This window comes from Nannospalax galili, unplaced genomic scaffold (assembly GCF_000622305.1).
Source record: "Nannospalax galili isolate Female #2095 unplaced genomic scaffold, S.galili_v1.0 scaffold512, whole genome shotgun sequence".
Taxonomy (NCBI): Eukaryota; Metazoa; Chordata; class Mammalia; order Rodentia; family Spalacidae; genus Nannospalax; species Nannospalax galili.
In genome coordinates this window covers 500389-525547 of record NW_008331992.1, presented here as the reverse complement: position 1 = coordinate 525547, position 25159 = coordinate 500389, and the positions used below count along the sequence as shown (strand labels likewise).

General features: G+C 38.5%; 1 protein-coding gene across 5 annotated transcripts in view; it reads right to left on the bottom strand.

Annotated features, from left to right (window-relative positions):
* Nucleotides 1–25159, bottom strand: part of Senp6 (SUMO specific peptidase 6) — a 104349-nt gene that overhangs the window by 61741 nt on the left and 17449 nt on the right. For 2 of the 5 annotated variants that reach the window (XM_029560596.1, XM_029560600.1), the window contains 4 exons: nucleotides 24893–24950; nucleotides 13343–13488; nucleotides 11748–11852; nucleotides 6145–6165 (listed from right to left, as the gene is read on the bottom strand). In XM_029560596.1, the coding sequence (XP_029416456.1) occupies nucleotides 6145–6165; nucleotides 11748–11852; nucleotides 13343–13488; nucleotides 24893–24950 (330 nt within the window). Of the gene's footprint in view, nucleotides 1–6144; nucleotides 6166–11747; nucleotides 11853–13342; nucleotides 13489–14970; nucleotides 15043–24892; nucleotides 24951–25159 lie in introns of those variants that run through there. The other 3 variants (XM_029560598.1, XM_029560597.1, XM_029560599.1) reach the window with 3 other exon arrangements.

Below are 25159 nucleotides of genomic sequence, written 5' to 3'. Positions count from 1 at the left end.
ACAGTATTTTGAAATATTAAGATTACTTAATAAAACACAATTATGTGACAGCCATAGGGCATCCACAAAGTCTGAAAATATAGATTACCTTTCTGTTTTAATTTGCTTGTTACTTATACTAGGGCAGGCCTAAAGTCCTGGCTTATTCAGAAAAATTAACTAGCATAAACATCCTGAGAAGTTAACCCTCTATGTGAGTGCCATGATTAGTAAGAGGATTAGTATGGGGATGAATACATGGCATACACTTTAATTATATTATATATATTTGCCTATATTTGACTTTTAGAGCCACCCTGTTTTCAAATTTTCCTGAATGCTTTCCTATATAAATAGAAAAACTGCTCTTAATTATAAGTTGCAGAAAAAATTTTATTAAATTTAATATAAAATTTTAAAAAACTGTATGTGTATAGACTCAATATGTATGTGTGTGTGTGTGTGTATGTGTGTACACATGTGTGTCTGGTGCCCATGGAGGCCAGTACAAGGTACTGAATCCCCTAGAGCTATACAGATGGGATAAATCACTATGTGAGTGTTAGGTATCAAAACTGAATGCTCTGCGAGGGCACCAAACACTCTTAACCAGTGAGTCATATAAATTTGAGAAAATTTATTCATTCATTTTGTGTGTGTGTAGGTCAGAGGAAAACTTGAGGGAGTCTGTCCTTTCTTTCCGCTATACGTGTCCCAGACACTGAACTTGGGTTGTCAAGCTTGGAGGCAAGCACCTTTACCCACTGAGCCATGTCACTGGCCCACAAGAATTTGATTTACAGTTCCAGAGGGTGAGTCGGCAATGGCAGGGAAGGCAAAGCAGCAGGAGGTGGCCAGGACAGAAAGCAGAGTGCGCACATACAGGTACAGGAAGCAGAGCCTGATTGGGTTTTTTAATGTGAAACTATATTCTTTCTTTGGTAAGAGAACTGAATTATTGAATTAACTTTCTATTCATAATCTTATTTTCTTTAAAATGACATTTTCAGGCTGGGATGTAGATGAGATGTGTTTGTACATGTACTTTGTACATGCACTTGCCTAGCATGTACAAAGCCCTCCTCTGTTCAATCTCCAGCACTGTAAAACATAAATCAAAAATTTTAAACTAGCTGGGCATGGTGGCGCCTGCCTTTAGTCCCAGCACTATGTAGACCAGGCTGGCCTTGAACTCACAGAGATCCGCCTGCCTCTGCCTCCCGAGTGCTGGGATTAAAGGCGTGCACCACCAGACCCGGCCGCATTCTTTTTCATACATATGCATATGTATATATTTTTTCCTTTTTACAAAAGCAATAAATGTGTAATGTAGAATTAGTGAAAACAAAGTAAAAAGAAGAAAATGAAAGTCTACTTTCAACCTGCGGTTCAGAGAGGACTGTAGCTAAGACTGAAAGTAGTCTTGAATTTGATTATCCCTTTAAAACTTGGGAAAAATGGGCCAGGTGTGGTGGCACAGCCTTTAGTCCCAGCACTGGGGAGGCAGAGGCAGATGGATCTCTGTGAGTTCAAGGCCAGCCTGGCTACAGAGTAAGTTCCAGGCCAACTGGGGCTATAGGGACATCCTGTTTCAAAAAAACAAAAAACAAAAAACTTTAAACCAAACCAGGCATGGTGGCTCAGTGTTAATCCCAGGGCTCAGGAAGCAGAGGCAGAGGGATCTCTGTGAGTTTGAGGTCAGCCCAGTCTACATAATGAGATCCAGGCCAGGTGGGGGTATGATGCCAATAATCCAAGCACTTGTTAGGAAGAGGCAGGTTCAGAAGTCCAAGTTCATCCTGGGCTACATAGTTTAAACTCAAAATTAATTAGCACACAACTTTGTCTCTAAAAAGGGGGGGGGTAGTTTTGGTGTTTGTTTTGCTCTTTGAGACAGGGTCTAGCTAGGTAGTCCTGCTACCTTAGTCTTCACTTATACTGGTACTGGGACTAAAGGCGGGTGTTGGGATTAAAGGCGCCACACCACCCCCAGATTTAATTAATTAACTGACTTATTTAATGCTCTTTTTGAGACAGGGTTTCTCCTGTAGCCCCAGCCGGCCTGAAATTCACTATGTAGACCAGGCTGACCTCAATTTTTACAGAGACCCACCTGTCTCTGCCTCCCAAGTGCTGGGATTAAGGGAGTGCGACATCATATCTGACTTACTTTTATTTTTTTAGAACAAGGTTACACTCTGCAGCCCTGGATGACCTTGAACTCCTTTGGGTCCTCTGGCCTCAGCCCCTTGGGTGCTGAGACTGCAGGTATGAACCATCATACCTAGCCAACCTCGGCCTCTAGTCCAAGGTAATCTTTATCAGGTTTCTCTGCTCTAAAACTACCATTGGGGATAGAAGGGGGTTGTTGTTTTTCTGTTTTTTTGTTTTTTGTTTTTTTTTTTAATTTCCATGCTGTACTTGGCAGCAAATTAGTAAATTCAATCTATACTCAAAGGGTAGCAATGTGAACACATTTAACTTAGAATGACTAAGAAGTTGTCTCCCGGTTCATTTTACAGAACTTGCGAAGTTTGATCAGCACATCTAGTATCAGTTTAAGTAATGTTCATTACAAGGCTGTATTACTTGTTCAATACTAGCTCATCTGTATCATTAATCTCATGATATACCAATACACTTTGTAATCTCTTTCAGTTTTGGCCCTTGAGAGCTCCTCCATGTGGTTTCTGTGTCCTTTTGGTGTGGTCCTATCTTCTTTTTCGTTATGGTAAAATATAAGAAAATTTAGTTTTTAAAAAAGGACTACTTCACTAATGTGTGTGCCATCCATTAATCTCTAAATAATTTCAATTGTATATGTGCTGCTTAAGCATGCAATCTTTTTTAAAAATATTTTATTATTTTTTATGTGTATGAGTGTGCATGTATGCAAGTGCATCCATGTCTGTAATGTCCATGGAGGTCAGAAGGGTGCATTGGATGTCCTAGAACTGGAGTTAGGATGGTTGTTAACTGCCACATGGGTGCTGGGAACAGAACCCAGGTCCTCTAGTGCTAGTGCAGCTAGTGCTCTTAACTGCTAAGCCACCGCTTTAGCCCCCAAGCAAGCAAACTTGTTTGTTTGTTTGTTTGCATGTATGTATGTATGTATGTATGTATGTATGTATGTGTGTATGTGTAATTTCTTGATTTCTACACCACAATCATTTATTTTCGTCCTAACATTACCCTAGAATCAGTGATTTCTTTTACTGGACAGTGGTATTTCATACAGATGTGTGGTTAGAGATGTAGCCCAGTACGTTGACTTTTTAACCTAGCATGCACTAAGTCCTGGATTTGATATCCAACATGTCATAAGCTGGGTACAGGCGTACACATCTGTAATCCCAGCACTGGGGAGGCAGATGCAGCAGGACCACAAGTGCAAGGCATCTTTGCTACACAGGGAGTTTTGGTCTAGTCTGAGCTACATGAAACCCTGACTCAAAACAAAGGAACCAAATCTGGGTACTGTTTTTGCTTTGATTTTTCTTTTTAGCTAGGCTTTAATGGCAGCTCTTTTTATTAGTCTTTCCATTACTTTAGAAACACCATGTGTACACACATATGTATAGATTTTCATAAAAATAAATTTATTTTTCCTAGAGCTAAAATCCATTGTTCCACTCATTTTACGTGATAAAACAATTAAATTTTCAAAGATGTATGATCATCTTCCCAACTTTCCCCTACCAAGAACTTCTCGTACTGAAGTATTTTGGAGGTGCTCATCCACTTACTTCTTACACTCTTACAAGCTGCTTACTACTAGTTATCTTTGATTCCATCTCATCTGCTATTAAAATTCTAGTCATTTTCTTTTGTTTGCATTTTTCTCCTGGTGCTAAACAGACACTTTCTCTCTCAACCTTACTCCCCTTGGACATTTCTGTTGCACTGACATATTATCACAATTCCAGGGGCTAGTGGCAGTGGTAGAACATACACTTGAGGAGCTCAAGGTTCTGGTTTCAAATCAAAAAGAAGGAAAGACAGAAAAATCTATTTCCTCTTATGTAGTCACCTCTAATAAAATCCCAGCATGTGCAAAAGCAAATAAACAATCTGACAAGACAGTTTTAGGTAAGGGCCCAAAGAGGCCACACTAATAAAATCCCAGCATGTGCAAAAGCAAATAAACAATCTGACAAGACAGTTTTAGGTAAGGACCCAAAGAGGCCACACTAAAGTCAGCCTAACAGTAACTAAGCTGCCCAGCAAAGCGAAGGGCCACTCTCACTTATGTTACAGTCGTCTTCCTATAAACAGCTTCTACTTCACATCTAATTTTAACCTCTAAAGTTAAATCTTCATGAAACAATTTCAATACTATTAACTACTAATGTTTAGAAATTTACATTTATTACAATGTGTAAGTTAAGATTAAGGGTTTAATCATTTTATCTCTTCCTGACAAAATTCCTTTAAAACTGGGCAGGTGTCAGTATTGTCATTTGATAGCAAATGATGAGCCTACTGGCTCCTGGTCAGTCTTCTGAATACTCTCATGTTAGTCTAGTAAGAATGTATGCTACAACTAGGACAGTGCCTGGCACACAGACATTTAAATATCTGATGAACATTCTAAAGAATAAACACTACAAAAATATGCATAAGAAGCCAAGGCAGTAGGGGGAAAAAAAAAATCAACAAAACCCCTTCAGGGCTACTGTGAAAAAAAATATTTTTTGTCTAATATAAAAGTACCTATAATTATTACACCATGCAGGAGACAAAACAAGGGTCTGTTTCATAGTATATGAAATTACGTATATTTTTCAGCAGTTTAATTGAGAAATTTTATTAGTAGCCCTAGAAAACGAGTCAAATATTAAAAAGCATAAAGTGATTGTTCTATATCTAACAAGAAACAGTGATTTATTCAAAGAGAAAAACTGACAGAATGAGAATATTACTTGTTTCCCAGAACATAACTAGCAAAATATTTGTAGAATTCAGTCATTCAAAACAAGGGCCAGGGGTGGTGTATCCCAGCACTCAGGAGGCAGAGGCAGGCATATTTCTCTCAGTCCTAGGCCAGCCAGGGCTATATAGTGAGATCCTATCTCAACAAACAAACAAAACAAACAAAATAAGTGTATTTAAGTCTTTTACTGACTTTAAGTTTGTAATTCTGAAATGATGTTCATAAAGGTGGAATATATTTTATAAAATTTTGCAGTTTTCTCTTTATCTCTTCTACACCTTTAAAACAAAATTACAGAGTTGAACCTATAGAATCAAACAATTCTTTTGACATTCTTCTCAGCACTCACCAGCTGTATGACACTCCTGTTTTAATTAACAAAGGTTCTTCAACTGTTTGGGAATTGGGAAAGGAGGGCTCAAAGGACTTTTGGGAATCTCATGAAACCATAGGATAAAAGGCATCATAAGCACAAAAACTCCTCCAGATTTATGAACAAGGAGAAGGTAATCTTTAAAAACACTGGAGTTAGTACAAAGACAGTCATTTCACTGTTCAAAGAAATATGTGTTCCTGAACACTTTTAACACTTTTTCCATGTCATTTACATAATTCAAATTTCTCCTAACACTATGTGACCACCAGTATTTTGCAAATGGATCAAATACTGATAGAACATGATAGACTAGAAAGCCAATAGTAAAATTGTTAGAATTGTTTAAATCACAAAATCAAACATGCTGTTTAAGTTTTTAACTCTAAGCTTAGGATATTATAAAAACAGGATTATTAGCTAAGCATAACATTGTATGAGAACAGTATCCTTATCAATGAACCATAAGAAAGGGTCTTGCTATGGAGCCCATACTGGCCTCAGGTGCTGCTCCCTCATGCTTCTTTCTAGCAAATCTTTCCAGTTGAAAGATTTTGACAATTTAACCGCTTGAGATTTTACTATCAAGACACAGAATATTTTATTTTTAAAAGAAACTAGTCACACATCAGCATAAATATATAATAATCATCCATACAATAATATATATTGAGAATTATACCAATATATCACCCATAAACCAAGTATCATAACGTATGATCAATTCATAGGTTCCCTTTCATTACAATAACAAACTTTAATGATGAACTCTATCTAATTCAGTGCGTAATGTTCCAAGCATATAATATGGTATTTTATTGCTACACCCATGCTCTAATTTCATCAATATTAAGCTTACCTTTCTTTTCGGTCCTGATTGCTTAAAACATGAAAAAGAAAGAAAATGTAAGAGCCAGACCTCACTGCTGAATGTCATTGTAGTTGTAAGCACTGCAGTCAACAAGGCAAAACTGTTAATGTCATTATTTGTTTTAAAGACAATCTACATACTTGTTAAATCTTGCTTTAAATTTTTCAATTTTTATCAACATAAAATAATATAAGCAGTCATATATTTAACAGGAAAAGATGGATGCACAAAACTATGAAAAATTCTCAAAGAGCTTTAACTACAAACCATTTGAAGACATAGATTATTTTATGACAGTTATGTTATTTAGGACCCAAGACAAAGCCTTGCTTTATAATCATGGCCTCTTATCACAAGTCCAGTGTATAAAGTTCCTCTTTTTCCACAATTCATGGAAACTCCAGAAAACGTCAGTTACTCAAGAGTAAAATTATAGACTTCAACTTAGAATAAAACAAAACTCACATTCTGAAACTACTGCTCATTATAAAAAGAATTAGATATTCAGAACTCTAAGTAAAGCACAATTACCGGGGCTGGAGAGATGGCTCAGGGGTTAAAAGCACTGACTGCTTTTGCAGAGGACCTGAGTTTGATTCCCAGCACCCACATGGTGGCTACGAACCATCCTTAACTCCAGTTCCAGGGGAATTTGAAGCCCTCTTCTGACTTCTGCGGCATTGCACTCACATACATGTAGGCGACACACTCATACACATAAAATAAAAATAATAAATAAAATATTTTTAAAATGCAGTTATCAATTCTCCAAATGCCTTCACTAAGGACTGCATGCCTGTCACCGGGAGTTCACAAGTAAACCAACAATGTAATCAAGCACATTAAGAAGTGTGGTAACTCATAAATGACACTCAAAAGATTTAACACATTTGGAGGCTAAAAGCTATCTGTAACTCCAGTTTCAGGGGATCTGATGCCCTCTTCTGGCCTCCACAGGCATTGCACATGTGGATTCACATACATGCAGGCAATACACTCATACACAAAAAATAATAATAAATAAAATATTTTTTAAAAAGATTTAACACATTAAAAAAAATTTTAACAGTGAAGAAACCATAAACTTGCACTAATATATTTGAAGTTTCTTTAGTAATTAAAAAGTTATACAAAATTCATCTGCTGAATGACAGAAAAACAAGGTAACATCACATTCCTATTAAAGAAAATATAAACACATAAATTAAAATACACTACTAAGGAAAATATAATCATACAAGTTAAAATATATCCTATCTTATCTTTGTTATGAAGCTGTAGTCCTAGGAAAAGTTAAATACCTAATCCAGGTACTTCCAACTTTATACTGTTGAGTCCAAGAGTGAGGAGAGTTTTAGTACTCTGTTTTGTTGTTTTTAAAACTCACCTGCACTAAAGAAATGAAATGGGTAGAATATAGAATAGAGATAAAAAGAAACAGGTGTGGTTCTTCCCAATAAGCCAAGAGAGATAGGAAGGGAAGAAAAAAATTACACAGAGAGAGATAATTTACAAGTCTCAGCATTCCACAAGAAGCTTCAATATGTTCATTATCAAATCTTACCCCAGAAGTGCTTACATGTATATATCAATATGGATGAAACTAAAACATAGGGAAGTTACTATTTGGAAATGCTAATTTATACTCTTTTTGAACCATTTCACACAAAAAGAATAGTCCAAGTAATGATATATAAATGGTCTTAAAAATAAAAGGAAGGGCGGAGAGAGGATTCAGCAGTTCAGACCACATACTCCTTTTGCAGAGTACCCAGGTTTAGTTCCCAGCACCCACATCAGGGGTCACACAACTATCTGTAACTTCAGCTGCAGGGGGCCTAATACTGTCTTTTGGCATCCACAGGCAACTGCACTCATGTGTACAAACTCCCACATAGACACACATCCATATAACTAAAAATAAAACTCTTACCAAAGGCGGGGGGGCAAAATAAAGGGAGGAAAAAGACAGACATGGATTAAATTCTATGCCAGGATTTAGGACTTAATCTTGCCTATTCTAAGATCCATTTTCTTATTTATGGATTGTACTTTCTTTTTGAGATAAGGTCTTAAACCCAGACTAGTCTCAAATTGTGATCTAGTGCCTTAGCATCCTGAATACTAGAATGGATATACATGGTTTTTTTAGACATTTATTTTCCTCTTACAAGAACTTCAACTGCTCTTGAAAGCTTTCAAATAAAAGTAGCCATGCATGGTGGCACACACCTTAAATCCCAGCACTCAGAAGGCAGAGCTCCGTGAGACTGAGGCCAGCCTGGTCTACACTGCAAGTTTCAGGCCAGCTGGTACTATAGAGAGACCCTGTATCCAACGTTCCCCATCCAAAAACAAAACAATGGAAAACATAAATAGAACATAAACCAATAAAATGAGCTAGTTTAGTGAGTCTGATTAAAGCTGGGGTGAAAGAGCGTTTCATTTTTTTCACACTCTTTTCCTTTATTACTATTAGTATATGAAACTATCTTTAACATATGAATTAGCATTTACAACAGTAGTAAGAAAATATTTTGGAAACTTAATTATCTTCCAAAGACTATACCAATCTGATGAAATATTTAGCAACCTTCATTTATTCCGTCTTAGATTTTTCAAGAAAAATTACACATTACTTAACATCCAGGTTTGATTGACTTAAAAAAACCAAGCTGGACTACTAACTCTAATATTCTGTGAATTACCAAACTGGTGACATTTCTTTAAATTCAATTTTTAAAAATTTAAGAGAATTTTTAAAATATTTATTATTTTTATTTTATGTGTATGAGTGTATTGCCTGCATGTATGTGAGTGCACCCATGTCGTGCAATGCGAGAATTTTTAGAAGCCAGTTGTGTTTACCCTTAGACCATGCAACTATGCCAACTGCCTCTGACGATGTGGCTCCTACAACAGAGTGCCTCCTCTACCTGACAGACTCAAAAATATTTTATTACTTCTTCCAGTGGGGCATCTCTGCTCTGTAGTATTATACATAGATTATATATCTGCAGTACTCAACTTGCACAGGATCATTTGTTTACTGGGGTGGTAGTGATAGGATGCAAATCCAGGACCTCATGGTTTCCCTATGCAGTAGGCCCAAGCTGGCCTCAAACCAACAGCAAGCCTCTTCCTTGAGCCTCAATCCTGAGTGCTGGGATTACAAACATATACTACCACACCTGGATTCACTTATTTGTCTTTCTGACCTCTAATTAAATGTAAGCTTCAAGAGTAGACTTAGTCATATTCATCTTCCAACACTCTATTCCTCCCCTATGACTGTAAAATCACTTTGCTTTTGAAGGAATAAAACTTAAAAGATATTTCAATGACTTGTCATTGAAATTCAAAAATCTTCTCAAAGACAGACCACAGCTGAAATAAATGTTTATTCTTTGGGCTAGAGAGAAGGCTCAGCAGTCCTCTGCAAGAGCACAGACTGCTCTTGCAAAGGACCTAAGTTAGGGTCCCAGGACCCATATAGCAGCTAACAACTGCAATTCCAGGGAATTTGACGCCCTCTTCTGGCCTCCAGGGCACTGCATGAACATAGTACAACTACCTATGTGCATGTAAAACATTCACACATATAAAAATAAACTTAAAACTTCTTTGATGTTTATTCTTATACACAATTAAGACCAGCATGAGCAGACTCTGTCCTGCTTAGTCAAATCTTTGCAGTTCCTTTTCTGCTCCTAAACCTTCTGGTAGAATATTTGTGCATGGGACTGTCTTTGAATACAAATTAATTCAGGTTGCTGGTTTTTAGGAAACAATATTTTACCAATAAACACTAGCTCTTACTAACTCAATCTATTCATTTACAAAGATGAGCCATGAAATGCATGCAAGATGCAATAAGGACCAAGGCTCAGAATAAAACAAAACACAACTGTAATCTTTTGTTAAAGATTATAATGAAAAATGAGGGACAAAGAAGAGTATGTCCCTGCTTAAGTTATTCCAAAATAACAGATACTTGAATCATTGGCTATAAATTTTTAATTAGTATCTCAACTTAAACTGCATTTATAGAGTATCAAGATCTTATCAGCAACAGTTTATACTAGTGGGAACAAGGTGTAAGCATGCATGCATCTTTTAAAACTTTTTTATTCTTTATTCTCATGTTTATGCCATGTGTAGGCCAGAGAGCATGATTTGTCTGTGTACCTTGGCATTACAACAAGCAAATTTTTGGTGTGAACAGTAACTTCTGTCTTTTCAATTAAATTTTCTTATAAGCCTCATGTGAAAACTAGGATAACACATTTAAGTAAAACAAGTTTTCTTTCAATCATCTTAAATTATAGGAGAAATTTCATTTTTACTTAAAATATGTTATTATAAAATATTACTTTTATTTTATGTATACGAATGTACTGTGTGCATGTGTCTAAGTACACCCATGTCATGCAATCCTCAAGGAGGTCAGAAGAGAGCATCGATCCCTTGGAACTGGAGTTATAGACAGGCATTAGTGACCATGTGGATGCTGGGAATTGCACCTGGGTTCTCTGAAAGAGCAGCCAGTGCCCTTAACTGCTGAGCCATCTCTCTAACCCCCAAGAGAGAAATTTCAAATTTTTAAGTCAAAGATCTATGTTGTAGCAAATCTATATAAATATCACATAGAAAGAACTTCTAAGATTTGAAACTGTTTCTTAATGATTAACAAGCTTAGACTAATATTCTTAAAAATGACGGACAACATATAAAATGTATACCAAAAATAAATTTTTCCAGTTATTAAAAGGTAAAATAATATAACAAACTTCTAGAGCCTCAGAATTTAAATCAACTGAAATATTAATATTCCAAAAATAATTCTGCAAAAGATCAAAAGCATTTAAAAGACTAAACTTTCCTCAACTATGACTTTCAAGGTTTCAAGGATGCAACAGTACTTTCAACATCAGTGAGAACTACATTTATAAAACTACTAAACATTTAAGAGTACTGTGACTTGATAGTCTGAAATCTTATAAATTTTACATAGTAGGAAAAGTAATAAAAAAAATAATAGTTTTGTTCTTTAGGTCAACTACCAATAGGATGGTTCCGCCTAATATCATAAGATCAATATTACACATCAGCTTCATTAAGTATCTTCTTACATCTAGAAACCAATACAACAAAATGGTTCCTATTTTAAATTCTCTAAAAATTGTGACTTTCTAAAAATCAAATATAAAATAACAAAAATTTATCAGGTTATGAATTATTTTGGAGACACAGCTCTTCAAAGAGTGAAAATAGTAAATAAGTTCAACAAACAAGGGAGAAAATTTTTTATGCTTAATTATAGGTATGTATGTGGGTATCTGCATGTGAGTACAGGTGCACATGAATGCCTTTGGAGGCTGGAGGTGCCCCTGGACCTACAGTTATAGGTGGTTGTGAGTCAACTGATGTGGTGCTGGGAACTGAACTCAGATTCTCTGGAAGAACAGCAACTGTTCTTAATTGCTGAGCCAGCTCTCTAGCACCTCCTAAAAATGTTCTTCAAAGTGAAAAACAAACCAGCCCTACTTAACAGGATGGTATTATACACACAAAGAGAATGAGGCACTTACCTTTGAGCTGCTGTTTTGACTGCTGGGATCTGTGCATGTGCATGATGAAAACGTCTACCATGAACTACAGTTCCAGAGCATAATGGTGTGTTTTGTGTATTTTCACTGCAGATACAAAACCCAAATAATCTGAACAGAGAAAATTTGCATACACATATGCAAAATAAGTCCTCTAAAATCTGAGCACACAAAAACTGCTCTAAAATATATATATATATAAATTCAATTAACCATATATTATATATATAAATTCAATTAACCATATATTATCCATTGGAGACTCCCTGAATGCAAATGTCTCAAATCCTCTTCAAGGAAAAACAGTAGTAACAATTAGGAATAGAGAACAGAAATCAAGCCTTAAATTCCAATCCTGCTACTACCTCTAGCCAGCATTTGTAGATCTCAGTTATATAGTGACAGAGCAGAAATAAAATAATGACTTTCAACTCTACTTATGGAGATGTTTCTGATATTAACAGCTCAGTCCTGGGTAGTAACAATGGTTTGCTACCATAGCCACTAGGAAAGGAGAGTTTTATCTGGAATAGAAGAGGAATGGAATCTTTTATTAAAAAAAAATGAGACCTTTTGAGATTATCCTAATTAGGATCTTCTAAGTGAGTGTATGACTACCCTTATTGTGACTGAGTTTCTCACTATACTAACTATATGAAAGAAATAAATACAATGCCACATATTAAACTATTTCTTGCAGTATGCTTTATTCAGAAAGTACTACAATCAAACCCTACTTGATGATTCAAAAGGAACTGAGATGGCTTAGTGAGTAAAGTGTTTGTTATTGCAAGCATGAAGACCTGAGTTCAGGTCCCCAGCACTCACATAAATAGCCAGACACATAGTTGCTGGGGACTCACTGGCCAGTCTAGCTGACACAGCACAGCAAGCTACAGGTTCAGTGAGAGACCATGTTTCAAAAAATAAGGTATAGGACAGGTATGGTGGCACACACCTTTAATTCCAGCACTCAAGGGGCAGAAGCAGGTGGAACTCTGTGAGTTCAAGGCCAGTCAAGGGCTACAAAATTTGGAAAATTAAAAAAAAAAAAAAAAGTAGAGAGGGAGAAAAGAAAGATGTCCTTCACTCACTTCTGGCTTCCATATGTATCCACAGGTAAATGTGCATGTACACACACATATATACTACCCACCCTACACGAATACACACACACGCACGCACACACGCACGCACACACACTATTAATTAAATTTAAATTAAAAATATAAGACTGGAGCTGGCAAGGTGGCTCAACAGGTAAAGGTGATGGCACCAAGCCTGACAACTCAGTTCGATACTGGGACCTGCACAGTCGAAGGAGAGAATCAACTGCCTCAAGTTGTACTCTGACCTCCACATGCATACATACACAAAAGTAAATTTTAAAATGTGTTTTAAAAAAAGGAAGAAAGACTCAAGACTCAAAGCATCTATACATGTATTCAAAAGAAAAGAGACAGGGCATGCATATTGACCACAAAGGCCATTTAGCTTCCTCTTTATCTTCTCTATGGTGAAATGTCAGTATCTCAATTTTTCCAACTAAAAAAATTTTATTCACTTTTAAAATATACCTCAGTTTCTTACTGCTGCTCAGCATGTTAAATCCAATTGGGTTGCCTTTCAAAGTTTTAAAGCTGTCAGTCTTGTTTCGTCTCACATATGTCTTCAAGATGAAATCACCAGAACTAGTAGCAACAATTTCAGATCTCTGATTTAACTGCAAAAAGGATCCAGAAATGTTACCGTCAATAAAGAACATCATGTGATAACTCATCAACAACTACTGAAAACCCATTAGTTAAAAAGCAAGCCAGCTGTGTGGCATAGGAGGCAGAGGCAGGAGGATCACAAGTTCAAGGCCAGCCTTGCTTACACATTTAATAAGCCAGGTGAGATGGCTCAGCAAGTAAAGGTGATTGCCACCAAACCTCACAATCTGAGTTTGATCCTGGGACCCACAACAGTGAGATGGGCAAACTGATTCCCTCAAGCTGTCCCCCGACCTCCACACAAGCATGAATGTGCATGTAAATAAGGCATGGTGGCCTCTAATTTCAGCACTCTAGAGCCTTTTGGAAGGTAGAACCAGCCTGTTTACACAGTGAGTTCAGGCCAGGCAAGGCTATAAAGTGAGACTCTGTCTCAAAGAAAGAAAAGGGAAAAGCTAAAGAAAAGAAAAAAGGTAAAAATGTATATAGCTGTTGAAAACAGAAAGGTACAGGGTATGGTGACAAGAGAGCAATGGTACAAGACAAGAATAATCCAATTTTTTTTTCCTAAAGAATGTAAATTTATAGGAACATGGGACATATTAGTTTTCTTTTCACATAAATCTTTCCAAAAACATCTGAAGAAACAAAGTAGTGGATCTTGGGCTAGTTTAATTTTCCCTGCTTTAACAGGCCTTGATGCTATCAGTAGGAAATACTGCCAGGGATGAGCCTTTCTGTTAGGATTTTGCCTCAGCATAAAAGGGTCTTTTTAAAAAAATATTTTATTGCTGGGCGTGGTGCGCGAACACGCCTTTAATCCCAGCACTTGGGAGGCAGAGGCAGGCGGATCTTTGAGTTTGAGGCCAGCCTGGTCTACATAGTACATTCCAGAACAGCTGGGGCTATAGGGAGACCCTGTCTCAAAAATAAAAAATTAAAAAAAAAAAATTGTTATTTTTATTTTATGTATATGAGTGTATTGCTTGCATATGTGTAAGCATACCTGTATCGTGCTATGGGCACAGAAGTCAAAAGAGGGCTTCAGATTCACCTTGGAGTTATGAATGGTTGTTAGCCACCATATGAGTACTGGGCACAGAACCTGGGTCCTCTGCAAGAGCAGTCAGTGCTCTTAACTGTTGGGCCATCTCTCCAGTCCCAAAGTTTCCATATTAAGCACAAAGAGATAATGTCTTTATGCCTTCATAGGTGTGTTAACAGAAACATACTGGCAACAATCACCTTGGGGAGATCACAGAATTAACTAACCCCTCCTCCAAGCATTTAACAAATCTATCTTTAGCACAATTCACTGAACAAGACAAAAGCTGCTTTCAGGCTCTATGGTCCACAGCTCTTTGATGGGTCTGAGTGTTTGTCTGCATGTATGCATGTACACCAAATGTCTGCTGGCCATGGAGGCCAAAAGAGTCCTCAGATTGACTGGAACTGGAGTTACAAATGCTGGGAGCAGCTAAGAACCAAACCTGGATCTTGTGCAGGAGCAGTAGAGCTCTTAAATGCTGAGCCATCCTTGTAGCCCTGGTCCTCAGTTCATAGTGATAATTATCCCCTAAAAATTATATTAAAAAAAAATAATTTTATCACCAGATATTGTGGTACATGCCTTCTGTCCCAGCACTTAGGAAGCAGAGGCAGGCGGATCTCTGTGAAATCAAGGCTAGTCTGGTCTTCATAGTGAGTTCCGAGTCAGCTGGGGCTACAGGGAGACCCTTCTTCTAAAAACAAACAAAAAAATCAAATCATTTTGTCTATTTTAAATTTTTTACATTATTTACTTAATTATTTTATATGTATAGTTGCCCCACTGTGTAGCAAACACCTTTATCTACTGCAATGTTTTACCTGGTCCTGGTTCTCTTACCTATTTTAGTATTTTCTTCCCTCTTTCTCATCCTCTTAAAAAAAAAGAAGACGGTCTTGCTATGTGTCCGAGCTGGAATAGTATACAGGACAAACCTCCTCAGCTGCTGCCAGAACTAGCTTAATTTCTTCTTTTTTTTAAAAAAAAACAGGGTCTTACTGTGGAGCCCCAGACTAGCCTTCAACTTGGAATCTTCTTGCTTTAGGAGGACTAAATAAATACTGGAATTTATTTTTGATTTCATTTCTGAAACAAATTTTTTCTTTTCTATTCTTTCACAAAGGGGCGGAAAGAAACCTGAGATGGTAAGTTTGACTTTTCACTTTTTTTCTGCAGAGATCCCACAGTAACTCAAAATCACCTCTCAGAACAGTTCTCCTGGGGGTTCATGGTAGAACTGCTCATCCTTTCTGGAGTGCCTATGACCCCAAAACACTTACTTTGCTACCCTGCTCATCGTGTTTTCACTCCTGAAGACATGTCCTTACTGCCTCATCTCCTCTTAGTAGAGACTACCAGATATCAGATACCCAAGAAATTTAAGGCTGTTTTCCTAGAAGGCACCTGATGATTCTAGAAGATGGAACTCAAATGCCAAAGCAGGCTCACAGTTAGGGAGACAAACTGGACATCAACGAAAAAAAAGGGGGTGGGGGGTTGGGAGCTGGAGAGATGGCTCAGAGGTTAAGAGCACTAGCTGTTCTTCCAGAGGACCTAGGTTCAATTCCCAGCACTCACATGGTGGCTAACAATCGTCCGTAACTCTTCTTCCGAGGGGTCTGACACCCTCTTCTAACCTCTGAGGGTACTGCATGGAACCGGTGCACTTACATATATGCAGGCAAAACACTCATATACATAAAATAAAAAATTAAAATAAAAAAAAATTGATCATATTAAAAGTTGGTAGCACATGCACAATGACACATTCCTGTAATGCGAATACCTGGAGCCAGAAGCAAGAGGACTGTGAGTTTGAGTCCAGCCTTGGCCATACAAAGGAGGGGAAGAAAGGAAGGAGAAAGTAAGAAAGGAAAATGAAGACAGAGAAAGAGAAGAACCTCATCATTTTATTCCTCTGTGTAGATTACAACTACTAATACTAATGGGAGGCTTACTATGAAATCGTTATGCAAATAATTTTATATGCTATATATCATTTAAATTCACTACAGTTCAAAGCTATGTGTGATGGTGCCTGCCTTTAATCCCAGGTAGATCTCTGTGCGTTCAAGACCAGCCTGGCCTTCACAGTAAGATCCAGGCCAGCCAGGACTACATAGTGCGATCCTGTCTGAAAATGAACAAACAAGGAATAAACCCCAGCAAACCATGTGCTAAGCCTACTACTGAGTGACAAATAGAAAAAGACTCTCAGTTCTGTTTCCTTCAACAAACTCTATCCATCATATTATTTGGATCTATAACAGCTCTATTCCTAATGTCCTGGACCTTAAAAGCAAAATAATTTGCCCAAGCTAATAAATGAATTAGAACAAGGATTACTCTAACAAAGCCAATGCCATACTACACTATATGAGGAGTTTTTATAGCTGTTTGCAGAAATATAAACGTTGATTAGCAACAAGAGGCAAAATCAAGGAATGTTACTCCAGTAAAAATCCAAATGTAATAGAAAAACATCTTAAAAGTCAAAAGCAGCATGCTAAAAATTCCTTTGTATTACTGTAGAAATGAGTACTTCCTCTTATAAACTGTTTTAAGTCAAAATTCTCAACCAACTATGCTTCTTTGTGTGCTCATGTGGGGAACATGTGCATGTGGAGACCATAGGACAATCATGTATAATTCCTCAGAACATAGTCCACCTTGATTTTTGAAATAGGGTTCTTTGACTGGCTTGGATCTTGCCAATTAGGTTAACCTGGCTGGTTGGTAAACCCCAAGGATATCTGCTGGTATCTGCTTCCCCGGAGTTAGAATTACAAGTGTGTGCCAATACAACCAGCTTTCAAAAACGTTATTTTTAAATTACATTATTTATTTATTCATTTATTGTTTGTGGACACACGCATGCCACCCCATGTGTGTGAGCTCAGAGGTCACTAGCCCATGTGCTGGATAGCTTTAGTTGTCAACTTGACACACCTGGGTTGAGGGAGCCTTGATTGCAAAACTGCCTCCATTGAAATGGCCTGTGGTCCTGTCTGGGGGGTATTTCCTTGATTGTTGGGTGATGTGGGAGGGCCCAACCCATTATTGGTGGTGTCACCCCTGAGCAGGTTGATCTGTGCTGTATAAGCAAGCAGGCTGAGCATGGGCCAAAGGAACAAGCATTCCTCTATGTCCTGTGCTCCAGGTCCTACCTCCAGGTTCCTGCCCAGAGGTTCCTACCTTGGGCTCCCTGACAAACTGTGACCTGGGAGATGTAAGCCAAATAAACCCTTTCCTCCCCAAGTTGGTATTGGTCAGAGTGTTTTGTCACAGCAATGGAGAAACAAACTAGAACACCTCAGCTTTTATCTTTAATTACATTTTTTGTTAATTTAGTGGGTGTGTGTCACACACATAGAGATACTATGTAGATCCCAGACATGGAACTCAGGTTGTCAGGCTTGGTGGCAGGCACCTCTACCTGCTGAGTCATCTCAGGCCTACAATCAGCTTTTTTTTTTTGGTCTTTTTGAGACAGGGTCTCCCTGTAGACCCAGCTGGCCTGGAACTCACTATGTAGACCAGGCTGGCCTTGAACTCCAGAGATCCGCCTGCCTCTGCCTCCCAAGTGCTGGGATTAAAGGAGTGCGCCACCACTCCCGGCTACAATCAGCTTTTTAGTGATAAATTCTGGAGACTGAGTTCAGCCCTTATGCTTATGGTGCAACCACTTTATTACTGAGTTATCTTACCAGCCCCTCAATCACGTTTCTGGTTAAGGAATTCTATGTTTCCAAATTTCCCTTTTGTGAAGGTAGACATGGTGGTATAAGTCTGAAATTCCAGAACCTGAGAGGAAGAGGCAGAAGGATGGACAGCTCAAGGCCAGACCAGGTGACAGAGTAAGAATCTGTCTTGAATGAATGAACATCCTTTTTGAGAAAGCATTTGGGCATAGTTACCAACAACCCAAAGTTACTATCAAAGCAAGAGGATATATGTAAGAAAAACTCTTATATTTATTATTTCTATTGCTTATAGGTTTATGTTATACTATATAATTTCAGTCAGCAATAAAAACACCAGTACTATGGTTTGACTATGAAATGTACTCCATAGGTTCACATGTTCAACACTTGGTCCCCAGGTGGCAGCACTGTTTGGGGAGTTGTGAAACCTTTGGAAAGCAGAACCTTGCTATAGGAAGTATGTCACCAGAGGTGAGTTGTGAGGATTTAAAGCCTAGCCCCACTTCCTGTTCCCCCTCTCTGCTTCCTATGTGACCATTCTGCTCTGCCAGGTGGTCTTTGGGCTCCTGTTGCCATGCTGTCCCTGATGAACTCCATCTCCTCTAGAAATGTAAGTCAAATTAAACCCTTTCTCCCCTAAGGAATTTTTTTGTCAGAGTATTCTATCACAGCAACAGAAAAATAAACTAATACAATTAGTAACTATGAATCCCATGAAAATCATTATTGTATTGTGAAATTCTCTTAGGAAAGTATTTCCTTACCATCTGTTATACTTAGCACTTAGCTCCATGAAAAATTTGTTATCCCTTTAAAAATTGTTAATTAGGCCGGGTGTGGTGGCGCACGCCTTTAATCCCAGCACTTGGGAGGCAGAGGTAGGCGGATCTCTATGAGTTTGAGGCCAGCCTGGTGTCCAGAGTGAATCCAGGGAGACCCTGTCTCAAAACACCAAAAAAAAAAAAATAATAATAATCAATTAATTTTTATGTGTATGAGTGTTTTGCCCGCACCTGTGTGTGCAGTGACTGTGGAGGTCAGAAGAAGGCATCAGATCCCCTGGACTGGAGTTACAAAAAGCTGTTGGCCTCCAAATGGGGCTGGGAACCAAACTCAGGTCCTCTGCAAGAGCACCCAGTGCTTTTAACCATTGCACTACTGTCATCCTGAGGATGCACACTTGTTTTGAGACAGGTTCTCATGTACCCGGCTTTGAACATGCCGTGTAACAGGATGATCCTGAACTGATCCTGATGCCTCCAAATCAAACCATAGGGTTCTATATATTCTAGACAAGCACTCTACCAACTAAGCTACATTCCTAGTCCTATAAATTTATTATTTTATAGGAGAATCATAAAATATAAATTTACAAAGATTTTATCACACAATTACAAAATTGTGTGCTACCAAAAATTCAGAAGTAACTGGTAAATTAAAACAAAACACTAAAGGCTATAGAGATGGCTCAGTGGATAAAATGCTTGCCAGACAAGCATGAGGACCTGAGTTTGAATCCCCAGAACACACATAAAAGCTAGGCAGGCATGGTGGCTGCCTGTAATCTCAGCACTGGGGAGGCAGAGACTGGGAATCCCTGGGACAAGGGGCCTAGCTTGACTAGCCAAATTGGCAAGCTCTGGCATAGTGAGAGACTCTGCCTCAATAAATAAATCAAAGGCAGCACTGGTCGTCAACTTTGGGGCTCCACCCCCCACATGCATGCACATTGCCCCCACATACACAATTTTTAAAAAAGCAACATAAGCCAGATGTGGTGGTATGAGCCTTTAATCCCAGCACTTGGGAGGCAGAGGCAGGCGGATCTCTGGAGTTCAAGGCCAGCCTGGTCTACACAGTGAGTTCCAGGCCAGCTGGGGCTACAGGGAGACCCTGTCTCTGAAAGACCTAAAATAAAATTTAAAAAATAAATAAATAAAAATTATAAAAAGCATCATAAACATGACTTTACTATTTTAGATATCTTATATATCTATTTCTTTTCTCCTAATAGTTTTTATTTTTCATCATTTGCACTCTTAATTGGTAACACAGAAGTAGCTCAAACAGTTGGAGGGTATAGTAAAAATTGAGCCATTTATGACTGATGACCTCACAAGTTAGAACACTCCTGTTCATAAAAATCAAATAATATTTTCAGCTTCAGTTTTCAAGGTAATACAAAAGCCCAGCAACAAGAGCACTTCTGAGGGTGGAGGAAGATGTGGCTCAGTTAGCAGAGTGTTTGCCTAGCATGCACAAGGTCCTGGGTTCAACCTCCAGCACTGTATAAACTAAGCACCTGCCTAATCCTAAGACTGGAGAAAAGGAGACAGGAGGATCAGAAGTTATGGTCATCCTCAGTTTTATATATAGTGAGTATGAGGCTAGCCAGGAATACATGAGATCCTGTCTCAAAACAAAACAAGAAAAAGCAAGGAAACAAAAAGAAACCAACATGAACTACTAGAACAGATGGATTAGCACAAACCAAACATTACTAGAAAACCAGTTGTATGTATTGGCCTCAATGTTATCACGTCTACAACCATAAATATATCATCATTTGCAAAAAAACAAAAAAAACCCTAATTTATAAAGGTTTAACAACTGCAACGTTAACAAAATATGCTAACATGCAAGACTCCTATTGCCAGGCATTATGTAACAGTTCCACAAATTGTTTAATTCTTAGCAAAGTTAGAACTGGTATTTGATTAGTGTAATAATCCAGCCCTACCTCAAAAGCTATGTATTTCTCTAAGTTTAATATCAATCTACACAGTATGCTTACAAACAGTAGAGATCGGCATTTTCCTGGAAATAGCCATATAATAAATATTTTGGGCTTTATTGGTCACATAGTCTCTTTAGTTTGCTGTAGCAAAGAAACAACCACAGACAATATATAATGAGCATGGATGTTTCCCAGAAAATTCTCCTTATAAACACAAACCTTCACTTGCCATAAAGTAGTATTCTTCTTTTCTTTCATGCAATTAAAGATGTACGACTGAGACACAGCTCAGGAGAGTGCTTGCCTATCATGCACAAGGCCCTGAAACTAATCCAGGAACACCCCCCCACCCCCCACCCCCACATGCACACACACAACACAAAATAAAAACATGCTACTTTCTGGAGCATAAACTGTCCCATGATCTTTAGTATGCCAATCCCTGAATTATAACATTAATTATGAAGTAATTAATAGCCAGTTTCTAGAATTTAATTTCGACAGAAAAAACTTAACCTATTCACTAGCACCTAGAACACTATGCTTAAAAATCATTTGCTACGTGATTATTTCACTAGTATTGCTAAATGCACAAAAATCATTAATAATACATGGTCTCTTCTACACAAAGTTATAACATAGCACATAATCAATTTAAGAATGGTTCTGGGGCTGGAGAGATGGTTCAGCAGTTAAGAACACTGGCTGCTCTAGCAGAGGATTTGGGTTCGATTCCCAGCACCAACATGATGGCAAACCACCATTCTTAACTCCAGTTCCAGGGGATCCAACACCCTCTTCTGATCTCCACAAGTTTTACATGACACAGGTGCACTTACATACATGCAGGCAATACACTCATACACATAAAATAAAATAAATAAAGTATTCAAAAAAAATTGATATTCAGGGGAGCTACAGAGATGCCTCTACTGGTAAAGAGCAGTGGCTGCTCCTGCAGAGGACCCAAGTGTTTGGTTTCCAGCACTCACAGGGAGGCTAACACCTGCACGTAACTCCAGTTCCAGAGGATCCAACACCCTCTTCTAATTTCGGCAAGCACTGCATGACTGGGGTGCCCTTAGAAATACGGAAGCAAAACACTCATATGCATAAAACAAACACATAATTTTAAAAAGGTAAGAAAGTTTCACATATGAGAATTTTACAGTAGATAGATGGCTCAGCAGTTAAAAAAAATTTTAATTTTGTAATAGTGCTTGGAAATTAAATTCAGAACAGATGCCAGGTAAGCACTTTAATGATAAACTATCTTTAGCCCCAGAAAAAAAGCAAAAATATTTATTTTTTAAAGATTTATTTTCATTTGTGTGTGTGTGTGTACTCAGGTGCCCATGGAGGCCAGAAAAGGACACTGGATTCCTTGGAGCTCAAATTGCAGATATGGGTGCTGGGAACTGAACTCTGGTCTTCTGAAAGAGCAGCAATTACTCTTAACCACTGAGTCATCTCTCCAGTCCCCTAAAAGTAAATTTAAAAGTTCTTAAAAAGGGCCCTGAAGGATGGCTCAGTGGGTAGACCTTTGCTGCCTGTAGAGCCTGAAGCTTTGAGTTCAATCCCTGGAACCCACGTGGTCAAAGGAGAAAACCAACACTACACAACACTACACTACACACTACACCCACACTAAGCGAAAAAACAAAAAAACAATAAATAACAAATAAGGACTGGGAAAATAACTCAGTCATAGAGGGTCTCTCTACCATGTGCAAGGCTATGAATTAGAGCCCCAACATTGAAGAAAAAGTAAAGTTAGCATAGAACCCACATGGTGGAAGGAGAGAACCAACTCCAGAAAATTGGCATCTGACCTCCACAGACCTGCTATGGTATGTACACCCACACACCCACAAATAAACCAATGTAAAAAAAATAAATGTTGATGAGCTGGGCATGGTGGCACATGCCTTTAATCCCAGCACTCAGGAGGCAGAAGCATACAGATCTCGAGGCCAGCCTGGTGTACATAGCAAGTTCCAGGTCAGCTGGGGCTACATGGAGACCCTGTCTCAAAAAGACAAAAATAGGGCCAGGTGTGGTGGCACACGCCTTTAATCCCAGCACTTGGGAGGCAGAGGCAGGCGGATCTCTGTGAGTTCAAGGCCAGCCTGGTCTAAAGTTCCAGGACAGCTGGGGCTGGGAAAAAGGAAACCCCTTCCAAAAAAAAACAAAAAAAAAAAAAAAAGACAAAAATAAATAAAAAAAAAAAATCTGATAATATTTTACATATCGATATATTATTGATCAGTGTGACAGTACAGGTTAATAATGACACATCATACACTGGACTATTAGGTATCAATTGAAAGAATGAGACTGCTTTTATGCTGGGTGAGTGCAGGCAATTGCATGCTATGTGTCAGTCTTTGCCTTCTACCTTGTTTCAGACAGGGTCTCTCTCCTGCTGCTTGTGGCTAGCTGGAATATAGCTTCCAGGGATTCTCCTGTCTCTGCCTCCTTGTTAGCATGGGAAACACATTACCTACTGACTCAGTTCCTCAGTCCCAAAGCCTGCTGGTTATGGAGAGCTTCCAGAAATACTGAGTTCAAGTAAGATTAGAAAAACTATGTATAGTATACTCCCAACTGTATAGGAGAATGAGGCCTGTGGTGCTATTGGTAGTCTGTCCCCCTTTCCTTCCCTACTGCCCAGATGCCACATGCTCAAGCAGCCATGCACAAAAATTCCGAGGTTGTTAAGCCAAAATAAACCTTCCCTTTTCATTAATTCTTAAGTACTTTGGAAGCCTGTTTTGTTTTTAAATATTTTATTTTATTTTTTTTTTATTTTATGTGTATGAATGTTTTGCTTCCAAGTGTACCCATGTCATGCAATGCCCGCAGAAGCCAGAAAAGGGCATTAGATAACCTGGAACTGGAGTTACAGACAGTTGTAAGCCACTATGTGGACGATGGGAACTGAACCAGGGTCCTCTGCAAGAGCAGTCAGTGCTCTTAACTGCTGAGTCATCTTCCCAGCCCCTTATTTTGTTTTTTAATGGCAATGGAGAGCCAATTAACTAGTTCTATAGTGATAAAACTATGTGTTTGGAGTGTAGATGGCATTGGAGCTTACAATAAAAAAACTATGTATAGCTGTTGGGGGACCCTGCTGATAAGGTTGCAGTCCACCATGTCTGGATAGTTCTAAGGGGCTCAGTGCTATATGGAAGGACTCAAGCACGGATGCCTGACCTTATTTGGAATATGACCTTTGGCATAGTTACCTGCAATAAAACTGCCCCCAGGTTTTTTCTATGATAAATTAGGCATTGCCCTATAGTCGGATGATAGGATCCCCCTACCACATGTCAATAAAGCACACTATGAGCACCTATCAGCTGAAGCTTTGGCTGCTGCCTTCACACTATATTTTCCCTGACCCCCCACTGAATAAATGGAGCTGTATCACTGAATCTGACTCCCCCGGAAGGTCTTTTCCGTCCTGACCCCATTCGTCGCTTCTGCTCCCTTTGTCCTCGTGGATCGGTGGCCAACGGCCCACGAAGGGAAGGAGAGACCCACATACAGCTAGACATGGTGGTGCATGCTTTTAATCCCAGCACTCAGGAGGCAGAGGCAGGTGGATCTCTGGGAGATCAAGGTCAGCCTGGCCTATAGTGAGTTCCAGGCCAGCTGGGACTACAGGGAGATCCTGTCTCAAAAAAAAAAAAAAAAAAAATATTCTTTCTTTTCTGGTTAAAGTTAGTCTTGCTATGTAGCCCTAGCTGGCCTGAACTTGAAATAAAGACCAAGCTTGCTTTGAACTCATGGTAATCCTCCAGCATCTGCCTCCTAAATGCTGGGATTACAAGGTCTGAAGCACCATGGCCAGTCAAATCTTTTAATGTATCATTTTTTTTTAATAACACAAAAGAAAAAAAAATTAAAGCAGCACTTGCCTTTTTGCCTTTCGAGGTTTCAGAATCCTCATCTTCTACACTAAGTAGATTTGCCCCACTATAGAGAAAATAAAGGGAAGAAAACCTTAAGTAACAGAATTCACACATTCCTATCACGTCTTATCCTCAATGCTCATCTGAGTCAAACAATCAGCAAAATTTTCTGCAAAGGATCATGCTTTAAAAAAACATTTTAGGCTTTCCAGGCCATACATTATCTATATCAAACTATATCTTTCCAATTGCAGTCTGAAAATAAACACCATA